General features: G+C 41.2%; 1 protein-coding gene and 1 long non-coding RNA gene across 4 annotated transcripts in view; one reads left to right on the plus strand and one right to left on the minus strand.

Moving 5' to 3' along the window:
* The first annotated feature begins 365 nt into the window (after window positions 1–365).
* Window positions 366–14,426, plus strand: LOC149982914 (uncharacterized). Its single transcript, XR_016496747.1, has 2 exons — window positions 366–477; window positions 14,039–14,426. It is a non-coding gene; the product is annotated as an uncharacterized LOC149982914 (long non-coding RNA).
* The window catches only part of osmr (oncostatin M receptor), a 35,853-nt gene continuing 24,984 nt past the window's right edge, over window positions 7,672–18,540 (minus strand). For 2 of the 3 annotated variants that reach the window (XM_021606784.3, XM_036980418.2), the window contains exons 11-17: window positions 12,312–12,497; window positions 12,045–12,146; window positions 11,756–11,923; window positions 11,506–11,658; window positions 10,705–10,786; window positions 10,472–10,556; window positions 7,672–10,241 (exon numbers count right to left, since the gene is read on the minus strand). In XM_021606784.3, coding sequence (XP_021462459.3) covers window positions 9,714–10,241; window positions 10,472–10,556; window positions 10,705–10,786; window positions 11,506–11,658; window positions 11,756–11,923; window positions 12,045–12,146; window positions 12,312–12,497 — 1,304 coding nt within the window. In that variant the 3' untranslated portion in view covers window positions 7,672–9,713. Of the gene's footprint in view, window positions 10,242–10,293; window positions 10,557–10,704; window positions 10,787–11,505; window positions 11,659–11,755; window positions 11,924–12,044; window positions 12,147–12,311; window positions 12,498–18,540 lie in introns of those variants that run through there. The other variant, XM_090238177.1, reaches the window with a different exon arrangement.

Consider the following 18,540-nt stretch of genomic DNA (forward strand, 5'->3'; position numbering starts at 1 on the left):
TATAAGGAAAAACTCCAGGCCCCTAGCGGTAAAAATTGCCCCACTGATCTGGGACCTATGGTGCCACCACTCTGCTTGCAGTTGTCAGTCAGGAACGTTTCTTGGGCTACTTTCATATGTCAAGTGGGCGAGATGCGCAGTCTGTGTTTGACTTTATGAATTTTTATATGTCCGAGTTTAACTTCAGAGGAACTAGTTGTCCAAACCTACGATGGTGCAACTGTAATGTGTCTGTTATTTTTATTTACTGTATGTAGAGTCAATCACATACACAATCACAGTATTACACATCAAAGATTTTACTCCTTGCTTGGACTAACTCATTCTTAGCTCTTTTGTCTAACTGTGTAGTGTCTTGTGTTATTGTTTTTTGTCTTCCCAGTAAAACCCTGTCCTGCGCTGGTCAAGCCTCTGAACACCTCAACTCATGCCACATACCCTCATTCGATCACTGCTGTGATCCCTTTCCAACACAGTGTAAGTAGCCCTCTCATCCCCCTTCCCCATAATACTGTACTATAAATGTATTTATTAAATGCCTTAGATTAAAATAATTTGTCTTTGATGATTTTTGAAACACACTTTGTGGTCTCCGTGCATTTCCCATCCTCCTTAATTTTTCAAGTTACTAGCCTCCACTGCTAAGGCTGCACTTATTGTTTCTGGGGACAAAAATAAAGGAAATCTGAGGAAAACGCTACTGAAGTTCTATAAACACATCTGTGCTACTCGCGCATCGAGCACTCTTGACCATTGCTACTGCGCTTTCCGGGATGGATACAAGGACCTCCCCTGTCCTCCCTTCAGCAAATCAGATCATGCCTCCATTGTGCACCTCCCCTCCTATAGGCAGAAACTTATACAGGAAGTACCCGTGGTAAGGATTGTTTAACATTGGTCTGACCAATCGGAATCTATTCTTCAAGCTTGTTTTGATCACGCGGACTGGGAACTGTTCTGGGTTGCCTCTGAGAATAGTATCGAAATATACACTGACTCAGTGACTGAGTTCATCAGGAACTGCATAGAGGATGTTGTTCCCACTGTGATGATTAGAACTTATCCAAACCAAAAACTGTGGATAGATTGCAGCATTTGCGCAAAACAGAAAGTGCCAATCACTGTATTTAACCACGGCAAGGTGACTGGGAACATGGACGTGTGAAAACAGACCGGCTATGCCCTTATTGTAAAGACGAATGTGGCCGGGACTCCAGACAAATGCCTCGCTCCCAGACAAGCTAAACACTTTCTTTGCCCCTTCGAGGAAAACAGAGCCGCCGACGCAGATCACCACCACCACTCATGAGGACTGTGAGTTCTCATTCGCTGTGGCTGATGTGAGTAACACATTTAAGCATTAACCCAAGCAAGGCTGACGCTCCAGATGGCATCTAACACCGCATCCTCAGCGCATGTGCAGACCAGCTGGCTGGAGTATTTATGGACATAATCAATCAATCCTTATCCCAGCCTTTTGTTTCCACTTGTATTTGGATGTATTATTGATCCCCATTTGCTGCTGTCAAGGGAGCAGCTACTATTCCTGGGGTCCGGCAAAATTAAGGCAGTTATACAATTTAAAAAACATTACAATACATTCAACAGATTTCACAACACACTAAGTGTGTGCCCTTGCTTCAAGATGTCCACCATTGTTCCTGTACCCAAGAAAGTGAAAGTTACTAAACTAAATGACTATTGCCCCATAGCACTTACTTCTGTCATGAACTTCTCCAACACAATGATCACGTTAGCTGACTACACAACAGTGGTAGGCCTGATTACCAACAATGATGAGAAAGCCTACAGAGAGAAGTTCAGAGCCCTGGCGAAGTGGTGCCAGAAAAATTACTTCTCCCTCAATGTCAACAAAACGAAGGAGCTGATCATGGACTTCAGCAGACAGCAGAGTGAGCACTCCCCCATTCATAGAGAGTGTGAAAAGTTTCAAGTTCCTCAGCATGCACATCACTGAAATGGTCCATTCACACAAACAGTGTGGCAAAGAAGGTGCAACAGCACCTCTTCAACCCAAAGGTTGGCCCCTAAGACTCTCACGAACCTGTACGGATGCACCATTGAGAGCATCCGGTCAGGCTGTATTTTGCAATTGCACTGTCTGCAACCGCAGGGTACTCCAGAGGATGGTGCGGTCAGCCCAACGCATCACCGAGGGCACACTGCCTACCTTCCAGGACATCTACAGTCCCACTGTCACAGGAAGGCCAAGAAGATCATCAAGGATGTCAGCCACCCGAGACACAGCCTGTCCACCCCGTTACCAACTAGAAGGTTGAGACAGTAGAGGTACATCAAAGCTGGGCCCAACAGACTGAAAACCAGCTTCTATCTCCAGGCCATCAGAATGTTAAATAGTCACTACGTGCCAGCCTCCACCAACTAACCTGTGATAAACTATAGTCACTGTTACTAGCCGGCTACCATCCAATGCTTTACTCTGCACCATAGAAACTGCTGCCCTATGTACATAGTCATTGAACACTGGTCACTTTAATAATGTTTGCACACTGTTTTACCTACTTCATATTTATATACTCTATGCTAGCCTATGTAGCTGCTGCTGTACAGTACACAGCTTTTTCTATTCATATCCTAAAATGCAAATCAATTTATAACATTTTTGACATGCGTTTTTCTGGATTCTTTTGTTGTTATTCTGTCTCTCACTGTTCAAATAAACCTACCATTAAAATTATAGACTGATCATTTCTTTGTCAGTGGGCAAACGTACAAAATCAGCAGGGGATCAAATACTTTTTTCCCCTCACTGTACATGTAGGTAGAGTGTTTATGCATGGATAATAAACAGAGGGTAGCAGCAGCGTAAAAATGGAGGTGGAGGGTACAATGCAAATAGTCCGGGTAGCCATTTGATTAGCTGTTCAGGAGTTTTATATCCCTGGGTAGAAGCTGTTAAGGAGCCTTTTGGACCTAGACTTGGCGCTTCGGTACCGCTTGCCATGCGGTAGCAGAGAGAACAGTCTATGGCTAGGGTGGCCGGAGTCTTTAGCTATTTTTTGGGCCTTCCTCTGACACCGCCTGGTATAGTGGTCCTGGATGGCAGGAAGCTTGGCCCCAGGGATGTACTAGGCCGTACACACTACCCTAGTAATGCCTCTCTGGTCGGAGGCCACACAGTTGCCATACCAGGCGGTGATGCAACCAGTCAGGATGCTCTCGATGGTGCAGCTGTAGACATTTTTGAGGATCTGAGGACCCTTGCCAAATCTTTTCCGTCTCCTGAGGGGGAATAGGCATTGTCGTGCCTTCTTCACGGCTGTCTTGGTGTGTTTAGACCATGGTAGTTTGTTGGTGAGGTGGACACCAAGGATTAGCCACAGCAAATTGGAATTCGTAACATATAGAAAATGGATGATGGACATCCACACATGAATACACACCATACGAAACATAACATATCATACTAATTGGATTGTGTTGGATTTACATTTAATATGTTACGTGTACCCCTGATTCCAGGTTGCATGACATTACATCTAAATCACCTAAAGTATTAACAGCTTCTACCTGCAAGCCATAAGAATGCTGAATAATTAATCAAATGTCCAGACTGACTATTTACATTGACCCCCCTTTGTTTTTACACTGCTGCTACTCACTGTTTATGATCTATGCATAGTCTCTTAGCAAATTACCTCTACTAAACCGCACATTGACTCGGTACTGGTACCCCCTGTATATAGCCGTGTTATTGTTATGTCATTTTCTTGTGTTACTTTTTGATTTTGATTCTATTTTTTCCACTTGTGTTTATTTAGTAAATATTTTCTTAACTCTATTTCTTAAGTGCATTGTTGGTTAAGGGCTTGTAAGTAAGCATTTCACAGTAAGGTCTTTTACATTTTTTTTTAACCTTTAACCTTTTTTTTAACCTTTATTTAACTAGGCAAGTTAAGAACAAATTATTTTTTTCAATGATGGCCTAGGAACAATGGTTTAACTGTCTGTTCAGGGGCAGAACGACAGATTTGTACCTTGTCAGCTCGGGGATATGACCTTTCAGTTACTAGTCCAACGCTCTAACCACTAGGCTACCCTGCCACCCAATATGACAAATAACATTTGATTTATTTTGTTTATGAAGTGTAATGGCTGTTAAAAAATATGTAAGCTACAATTAACCCTCGAACTTAGCCCCTATATGAGAGTATACAGTAGCTTAGATAGCCCTGAGAAAGATATGATTGAAGTTGCATTCACGATTCACATTCACCCCAGCGGTTTGTCTTGAGCCATTTCCCCTCAGATCTTCCATTTGATACCGAGAGGATGTTGGCTAATCAACCTTTTGAGGCAACATTCTCTCAGTTTCACAACTACAACCTTTTTAAAAGTCTGCACTGCAGATGGGCAATGTGGAGAGAGTAACATGAGTATTGAGTACACTGTGTTGACCTGAAGGTCCTCAAAATGCTAAAGGATACATTTCTACAGACGATCATATTTGCTTAAGAGCAAGGAACTGATGGTTGTGGAAGTGATGTTGGCATGGATTTAACATGCCTAATGGATTTAACATACTTTAACTGAGAAAATGAATGAGTATATGTACAAGATCTTCAGTTTCTTGGCAATTTCTCGCATGGAATTGCCTTCATTTCTCAGAAGAAATGTAATTGTTTCTGACCATTTTGAGCCTGTAATTGAACCCACAAATGCTGAGGCTCCAGATAATCAACTAGTCTAAAGAAGGCCAGTTTTATTGCTTCTTTAATCAGGACAACAGTTTTCAGCGTGCTAACATAATTTCAAAAGGGTTTTCTAATTACCAATTTAAAATGATAAACTTGGATTAGCCCACACACCGTGCCATTGGAACACAAGAGTGATGCTTGCTGATAATGGGCCTCTGTACTTCTATGTAGATATTCCATAAATTGTTATTTCCAGCTATAATAGTCATTTACAACATTAACAATGTCTACACTGTATTTCTGATCAATTTGATGTTATTTTAATGGACCAAAAAGGTGCTTTCTTTCAAAAACAAGGACATTTCTAAGTGACCCCAAACTTTTGAACTGTAGTGTACATATTATCTCAATTACCTCAACTATCTCATACCCCTGCATATTGTCTCGGTACCGGTACTCCTTGTATATATCCTCGTTATTGTTATTTTATTGAGTTACTATTTCCCTTTATTTGCATTTTTTTCTTGCCTTTTAACTCTGAATTGTTGGTAAAGGACTCGTAAGTAAGCATTTCATGGTAAAGTCTACACCTGTTGTATTCGGCACGTGTGACAAATAACACTTGAATTGATTTATTTGGTTTATGAACTGTAAAAATAATCTAGGCTACAATAACCCTCAAGCCTAGCCCCTATGTGAGATTATACAGTAGCTTAGATAGACATTAAAAAGATATTATTGAAGTTGCATTTACGATTCACATTCACCCCAGCGGTTTGTATTGAGCCATTTCCCCTTAGATCATCCATTTGATACTGGGAGGATGTGCGCTAATCAGCCTGTTGAGGCAACATTCTCTCAGTTTCACAACCACAATCTTTTCAAAAGTCTACGCTGCAGATTGACAATGTGGAGAGAGGAGCATGAGTAACATGAGTATTGAGTAAGCTGTGTAGATCTGGAGGTCCTCAAAATGCTAACGGATACATTTCTACAGACGATCATATTTGCTTAAGAGCAAGGATTTGATGGTGTGGTAGTGATGTTGGCATGGATTTAACATGACTAATGGATTTAACATACTTTAACTGAGAAAGTGAATGAGTCTATTTACATAAGATATAGTTACACAATATAAATAGAATGCATTATGCACATTATTCATTGCCCTAAACACAACACACAGTCCAGGTTCAAATAATGGAAGTACTCTAGGGTGCATGGCACTAGTACAAATCAGGACATCACCATAAGCATAAAAACCACAGTAAAAACTTTGGTGCAACCCACTTTTGTCAGAGCAGCTCAAATGATTTAGAGTGTTATTTGAACCCTACACGTTGTGCATACATCTTGTCATCTTCCCAGCAAAATATCCCACCAACAGATCTTGACCCTTGACCTTTCAGAATCAGACTGACTACTTAACTCAGGGGAGAACGACTGTCCCCTCCCACTGAATAACGGAAGTTCAAGGCTGACCGAGGTACTTTAGGCATTGTTTGCAGAAAACAGGACCCACATTGTAGTGAATGGAAAAATGGCAATCTTCGTGGTCTGTCTTTGTGTAAACAAAATAATACTTAGAAGACAATCATGGTACCAATAATTGCTTCTAACACACCAGATGTACACTATATATACACAAGAGTATGTGGACACGCCTTCAAATTTGTGGATTCGGCCATTTCAGCTACACCCGTTGCTGGTGTATAAAATCGAGCAAACAGACATGCAATCTCCATAGAGAAACACCGTCAGTCAGTTTGTCAAGTCAGTTTATCACATTTCTTCCCCGCTAGAGCTGCCCTGGTCAACTGTAACGCTATTTATTGTGAAGTGGAAACAACTAGGAGCAACAACGGCTCCGCCACGAAGTGGTAGGCCACACAAGCTAACAGAACGGGACCACAGAGTGCTGAAGCGCATAAAAATCTTCTGTCCCGGGGCCTCCCGAATCGCGCAGAGGTGCTAGAGCCGTCTGTACAGGCCCGGGTTCGATCCCGGCCTGTATCACAACCGGCCGTTATCGGGAGTCCCATAGGGCGGTGCACAATTGGCCCAGGCTCCTGATCTGATTCTAAGACTGTTATTCAAATGGAAAACCCAGACTATTTGCATTATACCCCCCCCCCCCCCCCTTTACTTAGCACTGACATTCCTACATTGGCTCTGTACACACTCACACCTACTACACTGACACTCCAAGACACACACACACACACACACTCACACACACATACATATTGATGCCACACAGACACACACTTAGACACACTTTCACTCTCTTCATATACGCTGCTGCTATGCTGTTTATTATCTATCCTGATTGGCTAGACACTTTTACCCTTACCTACATTTACATATCTCAATCAGTGGTGGAGAAAGTACTCAAATGTCATACTTGAGTATAAGTAAAGATACCTTACTAGAAAATGACTAAAGTAAAAGTGAAAGTCACCCAGTAAAATACTACTTTAGTAAAAGTAAAAGTATTTGGTTTTAAATATACTTTAGCATCAAAAGTAAAAGTAATCACAAAAATATATCAAAAAATAAGTATAAATCATTTCAAGTTCCTTATATTCAGCAAAACAGACTGCACAATTTTTTTTTTTGACAGATAGCGAGGGGCACACTCCAACACTCATACCTAATTTACAAACAAAACATTTGTGTTTAGTGAGTCCGCCAGATCAGAGGCATTAGGGATGACCAGGAATGTTTTCTTGATAAGTGTGTGAATTGGAACATTTTCCTGTCAAAATGTGATACGTACTTTTGGGTGTCAGGGAAAATGCATGGAGTAAAAAGTACATTCGTTTCTATTGGAATGTAGTGAAGTAAAAGTAAAAGTTGCCAAAAATATAAATAGTGAAGTAAGGTACAGATACCCCCAAAAACTACTTAAGTAGTAGTTTACACCACTGATCTCAATTATCTCAACTACCTCATACCCCTGCACATTGACTCGGTACCGGTACTCCCTGTATATCCTCGTTACTGTTCTTTTATTGTGTTACTATTTCAATTTTTTTCTTTCTAAGTTACATTTTTTTCTCACTTTTTAACTGAATTGTTGGTTAAGGGCTCGTAAGTAAGTATTTCAAGGTAAAGTCCACACCTGTTGTATTCGGTGCATTGTGACAAATACATTTTGATTTAGAAGTATAATTTAGTTGCTAGTGGCAGCCAACACCAGTCGGGCTTCAAGCTGAGTTATTCAATGAGAGGGGCAGCACTAAGCTAACCAGCAAAGTCACTTCCAGGAGTAGCTCAAACTGAGCATGTTACAGTGCCTTGTGAAAGTATTCGGCCCCCTTGAACTTTGCGACCTTTTGCCACATTTCAGGCTTCAAACATAAAGATATAAAACTGTATGTTTTTGTGAAGAATCAAAGACAAGTGGGACACAATCATGAAGTGGAACGACATTTATTGGATATTTCAAACTTTTTTAACAAATCAAAAACTGAAAAATTGGGCGTGCAAAATTATTCAGCCCCCTTAAGTTAATACTTTGTAGCGCCACCTTTTGCTGCGATTACAGCTGTAAGTTGCTTGGGGTATGTCTCTATCAGTTTTGCACATCGAGAGACTGAAATGTTTTCCCATTCCTCCTTGCAAAACAGCTCGAGCTCGGTGAGGTTGGATGGAGAGCATTTGTGAACAGCAGTTTTCAGTTCTTTCCACAGATTCTCGATTGGATTCAGGTCTGGACTTTGACTTGGCCATTCTAACACCTGGATATGTTTATTTTTGAACCATTCCATTGTAGATTTTGCTTTATGTTTTGGATCATTGTCTTGTTGGAAGACAAATCTCCGTCCCAGTCTCAGGTCTTTTGCAGACTCCATCAGGTTTTCTTCCAGAATGGTCCTGTATTTGGCTCCATCCATCTTCCCATCAATTTTAACCATCTTCCCTGTCCCTGCTGAAGAAAAGCAGGCCCAAACCATGATGCTGCCACCACCATGTTTGACAGTGGGGATGGTGTGTTCAGCTGTGTTGCTTTTACGCCAAACATAACGTTTTGCATTGTTGCCAAAAAGTTCAATTTTGGTTTCATCTGACCAGAGCACCTTCTTCCACATGTTTGGTGTGTCTCCCAGGTGGCTTGTGGCAAACTTTAAACAACACTTTTTATGGATATCTTTAAGAAATGGCTTTCTTCTTGCCACTCTTCCATAAAGGCCAGATTTGTGCAATATACGACTGATTGTTGTCCTATGGACAGAGTCTCCCACCTCAGCTGTAGATCTCTGCAGTTCATCCAGAGTGATCATGGGCCTCTTGGCTGCATCTCTGATCAGTCTTCTCCTTGTATGAGCTGAAAGTTTAGAGGGACGGCCAGGTCTTGGTAGATTTGCAGTGGTCTGATACTCCTTCCATTTCAATATTATCGCTTGCACAGTGCTCCTTGGGATGTTTAAAGCTTGGGAAATATTTTTGTATCCAAATCCGGCTTTAAACTTCTTCACAACAGTATCTCGGACCTGCCTGGTGTGTTCCTTGTTGTTCATGATGCTCTCTGCGCTTTTAACGGACCTCTGAGACTATCACAGTGCAGGTGCATTTATACGGAGACTTGATTACACACAGGTGGATTGTATTTATCATCATTAGTCATTTAGGTCAACATTGGATCATTCAGAGATCCTCACTGAACGTCTGGAGAGAGTTTGCTGCACTGAAAGTAAAGGGGCTGAATAATTTTGCACGCCCAATTTTTCAGTTTTTAATTTGTTAAAAAAGTTTGAAATATCCAATAAATGTCGTTCCACTTCATGATTGTGTCCCACTTGTTGTTGATTCTCCATAAAAAAATACAGTTTTATATCTTTATGTTTGAAGCCTGAAATGTGGCAAAAGGTCGCAAAGTTCAAGGGGGCCGAATACTTTCGCAAGGCACTGTATGTCTACATGACTGACTAAATTTGGCTTCAGTGCGCTATTAAGTCTTCACATAGGAATGAATGGTGTCATGTAATCAATGGCTTTGTCCATTCATATATACAGTCATTGACTTGAAAATCATTGAACTAATGAGTCAGTGGTGATGTATCCATCAATATTTTCTAATAATGCCCCTGGTCGTAACTGCGGCTCCTCAGAAGGCTCGCTGGTGATGAGATTGGAGAGCTTGATTGGTGAGCTGGAGAAGTCACTGCTGTCTGTGACTCTGATTGGTTTCAGCTCAACGGATTGCTCCGCCCCCACAGAGTGGAAATAACTTCTGTTGGTGAGGCCTGTCTGGACTGAGCAATCCCAGACTTCTGTGGGTGACTGTGGACAGTACCCTTTTTGGTGCAGGTGTTGAGTAGAAAAGGATGGGCAGGAAGGTGAGAGGGAGGGCAAGGAGGAAGACATGGATGAAGAGTAGGAGGAAGGGTGCACAGGGCAGAATGAAGAGGAGGGAATGGTGGTGGAAGAGGAAGAAAGGCGGGGGAGTTTGGGGTGAATGAGAGGCATCCTCTCTGACATGGTTGGCCTGACGTTCAGGATCTCTATGTCACTGCAGACACAGTCCCCCACCTTGAGACACCGCAGCCTCTCACTGGTCTGTAGATGTGATGGACAGAATAGAGGATGAATGGAATCAGGCGAGAAGTTGCACAGTCATTCTATCAGATTGCAAAACAATAATTGTGACTATAACATATTGTACATCCGTTTATTGCCATCTGTTTAAGGTAAATCCAAATGAGAGAAAACACAGCGGACAAAGAGGCAGTACTCATCAACTTCAGACACATGAGACATATGAAAGCCTGTACAGAACTGCACAGTACCTCATGTATGTGTCGGTCCAGTTCAATTGGTTTGATGTTCATCCCAGCAGGGTACCCAAACAGCTCCACTATACAACTCCTCAGCCTGGAGGATAGCCACAGAGGAGGTTAGACAGGGTTCACATTACACTTTGACTGTTAAGGATGACATAGTGGTATGGAGGACCAATGTTAATCTTGAAAAATAAATTGTACGTGATAATGTTGAATGGATAGTGTTTAAAGCGTCTCACATTTTCCAGAATAGACACAGGAGGATGGCAAGCCCCAACAGCAGCAGGAGAGGAGTTAAGATCTTAGCCAGGAGAATAGAGGCTGTCACAGGACACAGTAACACCAGGTCATTACTACTGGGCTCAGAATGTCATGATCTAAAATATAAATGTGCTTTCAGATTTAAAAAGAGTGAGCAACACACCACATAATTGTGTGCCTACTGGGCTTTATTTTACAGGTACAATTGTATGTCAAAATATAGAATTGCGCCTAAATAGACATACCCAAAAGTTATTATTTATCTTGAGAGAGCCATAAACAATACCTAGCAATTATTGTACTGCCAGAAAGATCAAAATATCCCCTTTCTGGTAAAAAAAAATATATATGCATTGCGGAGATGTATTCACCATATAAATGTTTTCCTCTTCAACAAAAGTGGGGGTATAGGGCATGAAATGATTGAAATGCTTTCTAAATATAGTAACAATCAAATTATAAATAACTTACTATAATATTTCCACTTCTCTCTTAACTGTCAAATAAATATGATCATACTTAGTGACAGTGCAAAATTGGCACCATTTCATATAACTTATGACAGAGCGGCATGTGAAGCGGGACAACCAGAGCTTTCACGGTGTGCTGTGCCATTCACAGAACGTTCTGTACACAGAAAAGTTGGTCTGAAATCAGTCCAGAACCACTCAAAGTCCCCAATATAAGGGACTTAACGTTTAAGAGGTTTTAATTAATACATTTCAATATGACCCAGTCTGCCCCTGCCCTTAGAGTGCTCCAGCCGGAGTTTGACTCACGGATTGTCTGGGTCTTGACAGTTACAGTAGTATGCGGGCCTGGTCCAACATTAGTGAGTGCACTCAGATGGAAGGTGTACTTCTGGTGCTCCTGCAGTCCTACTATGGTTAGAGACTTATTGTGGGGGTCTGCCACCGTCTTGGTAAAAGGACCTAGATACAGGAAACACTGTGTCAGAGGAACAAATCCTTTCATGACTTCTTTTCAATTGAATAGCTTGTTACCCATGTTGACATTGATGATACCCACTTGGCACATGACCTGGTGACCTCTGAGACCCTGTCTTGTGCACGGTTACCAAGTAACCAGTGATGAACCCTGGGTGAGAGTGGTCTTCCTCATGGTAATGCCACTCCAGTGTCACAGAAGAGGAAGTTGTTCGAATGGGCTCAACCAGACTGGGAGACTGGACAGGCTCTATAGGTTCAGAGAAAGGAGGAAGAGAGAGAGAGGGGAAGAGAGGGGAAGGGGTTACCTACCACTTTCACAACCCATTTCTTAGTTGTCACAATACATAATCACAACGTAACCCACTCACTGAGTTCCTGGGAGTAGCCAGTGAGGATCTCCAGTAGTTTGTCTCCTTCGTCAGTGCAGCCATATATATCAAAGGTGTACCTATGACCCGCTTTAAAATCCCCTGCAAAATATATATATTGTAACTAAAAGGTAGTGCCAGTAGGTTTTAAGTTGAAATTGATTTTGGACAGTTTCCCTTATCTTTGTTACTACTGTAATCACAGTATTCATGTACGATGTTACCTAAAAGGGTAATGGTGGTGTGTGTAAACCTGTTGTGTGATACCTGCTGGTAGGGACACTGATGTGTTTCCCACTGGCACCCTCCTCCATTGCAGAGTGCAGGAAACTCCGCTTCCCACTGTGCACCACTCTACAGTGTACCCACAAGTGACACCTTCCTGCTCTTTCCAGATGAGGTGGAAGCCTCCGCTGGCACTCCCACTCACACGCGTGGCATTCCAAAGATACTCTGGACAAAAGACAATAAGAGAGCTAGAGACAGTCTCACACACACAACTGCTGTAGGCCCAAAGAAGAGCAACCTGTGTACAACTGTAACAGCAATAAGACAAAAATGTTGGCTCAGTTATCAGCACAAGAATTGGAAAATATGTTGGTGCAGCCGTTTTGGAACAGGTGTTGGCACAAAGCAGGCAGGTATAGAGGGCTTGCAGTTGACGTATGGTGCCTCCTGGCGGCCATGTTGGAAGACCACCGCATGAATTCTTACGACATCAACAGCTGAGTAGCTTCCCCAAATTGCATGATAACAGTGCCTAAACAAATATGTACACCGAGGAGATAAGACTCAAGAACTGTCAGAAAAGCAAAGAAACTGTTTTGCCTGTCAAGCTGTCATTACAGGGTCTGCTCCAATCATTTAATCACTGGTAGTAAGTCTGATTTCAAGTTTAATTGTTAGCTGTTATGCTAACCAGGTGTTAAAAACAAGACCAAGTTAGCCAACATTAGCTAGCTAGAAAGCTTGTAGCCTAGCTATTAGCATGTGTCTCAAACATAGGCAGTGCATGATTTTCAAGTTTTGGGGAAGCAACTTTTTCACCCCAAAAATTCACCTTTGGATAGTCATAATTGAGAGCTTGGTGGTGCAGGCCTATAGGCTATATCAGAGTCGTTTCTTTCCTTTGCACAAGAAAAATGTGGCGTTTGATAAACATGCAATTTTACTATACTTTATATAACTGGAAACAACTAGCAGAATATTTTTTAATACGGGAAATCACAGGGTAGAGGCCTAGGCCTACTCTGTTGACAACCCAGACTATTTGAATTGCACCTCCCTCCATTACGCTGCTGCTACTCAGTTTATTAGCAATGCAAAGTCACTTTAACTCTACCTACATGTACATATTACCTCAATTAACCGGTGCACCCGCACATTGATTGACTCTTGACCGGTACCCCCTGTATATAGCCTCACTACTGTTATTTTACTGCTGCTCTTTAATATATATTTTTTTACTTAACACATATTTTTCTTACAACTGCATGGTTGGTTAAGGGCTTGTATGTAAGCATTTCACTGTAAGGTTGTTGTATTCGGCGCATGTGACAAATAAAATGTGATTTGATTTGACACTGACAACAGATCAATTAAAACAACCTTGTCATTGGATGCAACCATGTAATCTAGGCCTATGAAAAGGGGATACACAAATTGTACAATATGACGTCCATCTACCCTGGAGGAGGACATTATTGTCCCAAAAAAATTCAGTTGCACTGAACCAATGATGATTTGAACTTTATTCAATTGAGGAGGTTAAAGGTATGGACATCACAGCATGGGACAAATGCCTCAATGGGATAAGACAACCTGCTGTGTTGCCTATTGGTTGTTCCAGCCCAACAATAGATTGAATCTTTATATGACACCAAAAGACATGAATGAATTAAACACAACCAAAATAATCAAGAGCCCTGATGGTATAGTTGACCTGAAAAAGTGATATTCTAACAGCTGGTGTGCTTTTCATTTCTTTATGGTAGGTTCACCAGCTGACCTCTATCAAGACACCCATGTCGACTGGATTCCCACGGTGAAGATGAGCAATGCTGCAAGCAGCATCAGTTTTCACTTCTACTTCACCCTTTTCTAAATATGGAAGGAGACGGTGTCATTGGCTGTGCTTTGGTCAATCTGAATGATTCTGTTGTGCCATTTGAGTAGAGCAACTTGTCATCACAATAAAAGTGCCCCTTAAACCACACGAATATATAACATTTAATTTGGAACAACATGTAAAAACGATTGTTCATGATATTGTAAACATACTGTACTTTAATAATAGGCTATATTGTTGTATGGGTGAAATTAAAAGTATTTTGTCATCTCTGCTTTGCCCCATTAAATAAAAATGATTTCTTATAGCCCAAATATTTTCTTTCTTGATATTTTAAACACATGTAGCATAGACAATGTAATTGTTGTGGTCGTCTTATGCAAAGCATCTTCATTATGACAGTAGAACCTCCAAGTGCCACTCAGACCTTCTGGGAGAAAAGTATCTGGCTTTACTAAGTGGTAAAAGGTGTGTGTGTGTTTTAAGATTAGAATCCCATTATCTCCTGCTTCCATACATTTCACTACCTAGATTGCAAGGGTTGGCTTTTCTATGTCAGCCCAAGGCATGTACAACATCTAGTATAATGATTAGCCTCATACATTGTCTACTGGTATAATTTTTATATTGAGAAGATACATATTGTTGAGATACAGTGTATAAGTTCAGCTATTCTCTGCTTCAGATGCACAATGTCAAGGGGTGCATTGCAAATTCCCATAAGGCTAATGCCATCATATTGTAGGCCAGTGGTTCCCAACTCTGGTCCTCGAGTACCCCCGACAGTACACATTTGTATTGTAGCCCTGGACAAGCACACCGGATTCAACTTGTCGACCAATCATCAGGCCCTCAATGAGTTGAATCAGGTATGTTTGCCCAGGTCTACAACCAACATGTGTGCTGTTGGGAACCACTTCTGTTGGGTGCTGTTTGGGGTACTGGAGGACTGGAGTTGGGAACCACTGCTGTAGACCTATGGTTGCATTGGCATTACATCCCATTATCAGCTGTAAAATGAGTTCACATGGCTGGTATCCTGAAAAAATGTTTGACACTCAGATAAAACTAGAGAGCTTACAACTGAACAAAAAGGGTTGTAATGTTCATTTGAGAATGCAACACAGAAACAGATAAATTAACAAGATTTCCTTCCCCTCTTTATTGCAGGATGGTGATCTGTGATTAATCAACATTGACACTAGTTTATCTTGAATAATAGTTTTAAGGCAGCAATTAAAAAAAGTTCCCTTCAAAGAATCAACACTCATATAAATTTCAAAATGTACAGTAAGATAACTTATATGTAAAGGTTAGACATGTTAGTAACAAGAAGGCTATTATTAGTAAAGCATTATTTCAGGTGAACAAAAAAAAGGGTAACAGTTTACTTGACACCCATACACAACACACTGTGTAATTCAGGCCGCTACTAAACCACTACCACATATCTACAGTACTAAATGTGCGTATAGCGCGTATGTAATCGTGTGTGTGTATAAATGTGTCTGTCTGTGCCTATGTTTGGGTTGCTTCACAGTCCCCGCTGTTCCATAAAGTGTTTTTTTAATCTGTTTTTAAATCAAATTTTACTGCTTGCATCAGTTACTTGATATGGAATAGAGTTACATGTAGTCATGACTATGTAGTACTGTGCACCTCCCATAGCCTGTTCTGGACTTGGGGACTGTGAAGAGACCTCTTGTGTCAAGTGGACCTAGCACGCCCACATTCTCATCGACGGGGCTGCAGTGGAAAAGGTTGAGAGCTTGAAGTTCCTTGGTGTTCACATCAACAACAAACTAACATGGTCCAAGAACACCATGACAGTCGTGAAGAGGGAACGAAAAAACCTATTCCCCCTCAGGAGACTGAAAAGATTTGGCATGGGTCCTCAGATCCTCAAAGGGACCTACAGCTGCACAATCGAGAGCATCCTGACTGGTTGCATCACTGCCTGGTATGGCATCTGCTTGGCCTCCGACCTCAAGGCACTACAGAGGGTAGTGCGAACGGCCCAGTACATCACTGGGGTCAAGCTTCCTGCCATCCAGGATCTCTGTACCAGGCGGTGTCAGAGGAAGTCCCTAAAACTTGTCAAAGACTCCAGCCACCCTAGTCATAGACTGTTCTCTCTGATACCGCATGGCAAGCGGTACCGGAGCCCCAAGTCTAGGTCCAAGAGACTTCTAAACAGCTTCTACCCTAAGCCATAAGACCCCCCCCCCCTCCACACCACTGCCACTCTCTGTTGTCATCTATGCATAGTCACTTTAATTAACTCTACCTACATATACTGTATATACTACCTCAACTAACCGGTGACCCCGCACGTTGACTCTGTACCGGCACTGTATATATTGTTATTTTTTACTGCTGCTCTTTAATTACTTCTTAATTGAATCTCTTATTCTTATCCGTATTTTTTTAAACTGCACTGTTGGTTAGGGGCTCTCGTAAGTAAGCATTTCACAGTATTCAGCGCATGTGACTAATACAATTTGATTCGATTTGATCTCAACTTGCTCAATTTCCACATTATTTATTACAAGATTTATTTGAGTTTTAGGGTTTAGTGAATGTTTTGTCCCAAATACAATGCTTTTAGTTTTAGAAATATTTAGGGCTAACTTATTCCTTGCACCCACTCTGAAAATAACTGCAGCTCTTTGTTAGGTGTTGCAGTCATTTCAGTTGCTGTAGTAGCTGACATGTATTGTGTTGAGTCTCCGCATACATAGACATTCTAGCTTCATGCAAAGCCAGTGGTATGTCATTAGTAAAAATGGAAAAAAGCAAGGGGCCTAAACAGCTACCCTGGGGAATTCCTGATTCTGAGTTTGAGAGGCTTCTGTTAAAGAACACCCTCTGTGTTCTATTATACAACTCTTTAGCCACATTATAGCAGAGGGTGTAAAGCCATAACACATACGTTTTTCCATGATCAATAATGCCAAAAGCTGCACTGAAGTCTAACTAGAGAGCCAACACAATAATTGTATCCTCAATTTCTCTCAGCCAATCGTCAGTAATTTGTGTAAGTGCTGTGCTTGTTGAGTGTCCTTCCCAATAAGCATGCTGAAAGTCTGTTGTCAATTTGTTTACTATAGCATTGTATCTGGGCAAACACAATTTGTTCCAGAAGTTTACTAAGGGTTGGTAACAGGCTGATTGGTCGGCTATTTGAGCCAGTAAAGGGGGCTTTACAATTCTTGGGAAGCCGAATGACTTTAGTTTCCTTCCAGGCCTGAGGGTATACACTTTGTAGTAGGCTTAAAATGAAGATGTGGCAAATAGGAGTGGCAATATCGTCTGCTATTATCCTTAGTCATTTTCAATCCAGATTGTTGGACTCCGGTGGCTTGTCACTGTTGATAGACAACAATATTTTTTTCAACTTCTTACACACACTCTGGGGTATGTGGGATGCTAGCGTCCCATCTGGCCAACATCCAGTGAGATTGCAGAGCGCCAGATTCAAATACAGAAATACTCATTATAAAAATTCAGAAAACAAAACATATTTTGCATAGGTTCAAAGATTAATTTCTTGTGATCCAACCACGGTGTCAGATTTAAAAAATGCTTTACGGCGAAAGCATACCTTACGATTATTTGATAACACAACCCAGTTGACAAATTATTACAAACAGTAACCAGCCAAGCAGAAGCGTTACAAAACTCAGAAAGAGATAAAATGAATCCCTTACCTTTGATGATCTTCATATGGTTGCACTCAGAAGACATTAATTTACTCAATAAATGTTCCTTTTGTTCGATAAAGTCTATTTATATCCAAAAACCTCAGTTTTCTTTGCGCGTTTTCTTCAGTAATCCACAGGCTCAAACGCAGTCAAAACAGGCAGACAAAAAATCCAAATTGTATCTGTAAAGTTCATAGAAACATGTCAAAAAATGTTTATATTCAATCCTCAGGTTGTTTTTAGCCTAAATGATCTATAATATTTCAACCAGACAATAACGTCGTCAATATAAAAGGTAAACAAGAAATGCACTCTCTCGGGATTGCGCATGTAAAAGCTCTGTGACACGTCAGGGGTCCACTCATTCAGACTGGTCTTACTCCCTCATTTATACGAATACAAGCCTGAAACAATTTCTAAAGACTGTTGACATCTAGTGGAAGGCATAGGAAGTGCAAATTGAGTCCTAAGTCAATGGATACTGTAATGGCATTGAATAGAAAACTACAAAATCAACAAAAAAAAACTACTTCCTGAATGGATTTTTCTCAGGGTTTCGCCTGTCAAATCAGTTCTGTTATACTCACAGACAGTATTTTAACAGTTTTGGAAACTTTAGAGTGTTTTCTATCCAAATCTTCTGGGCCCGAGTAGCAGGCCGTTTAATTTGGGCATGATTTTCATCCAACATTCCGAATACTGCCCCCTACCCTAGAGAAGTTAT

This window comes from Oncorhynchus mykiss, chromosome 6, assembly GCF_057628025.1.
Source record: "Oncorhynchus mykiss isolate SJ-2025 chromosome 6, ASM5762802v1, whole genome shotgun sequence".
Lineage (NCBI taxonomy): Eukaryota > Metazoa > Chordata > Actinopteri > Salmoniformes > Salmonidae > Oncorhynchus > Oncorhynchus mykiss.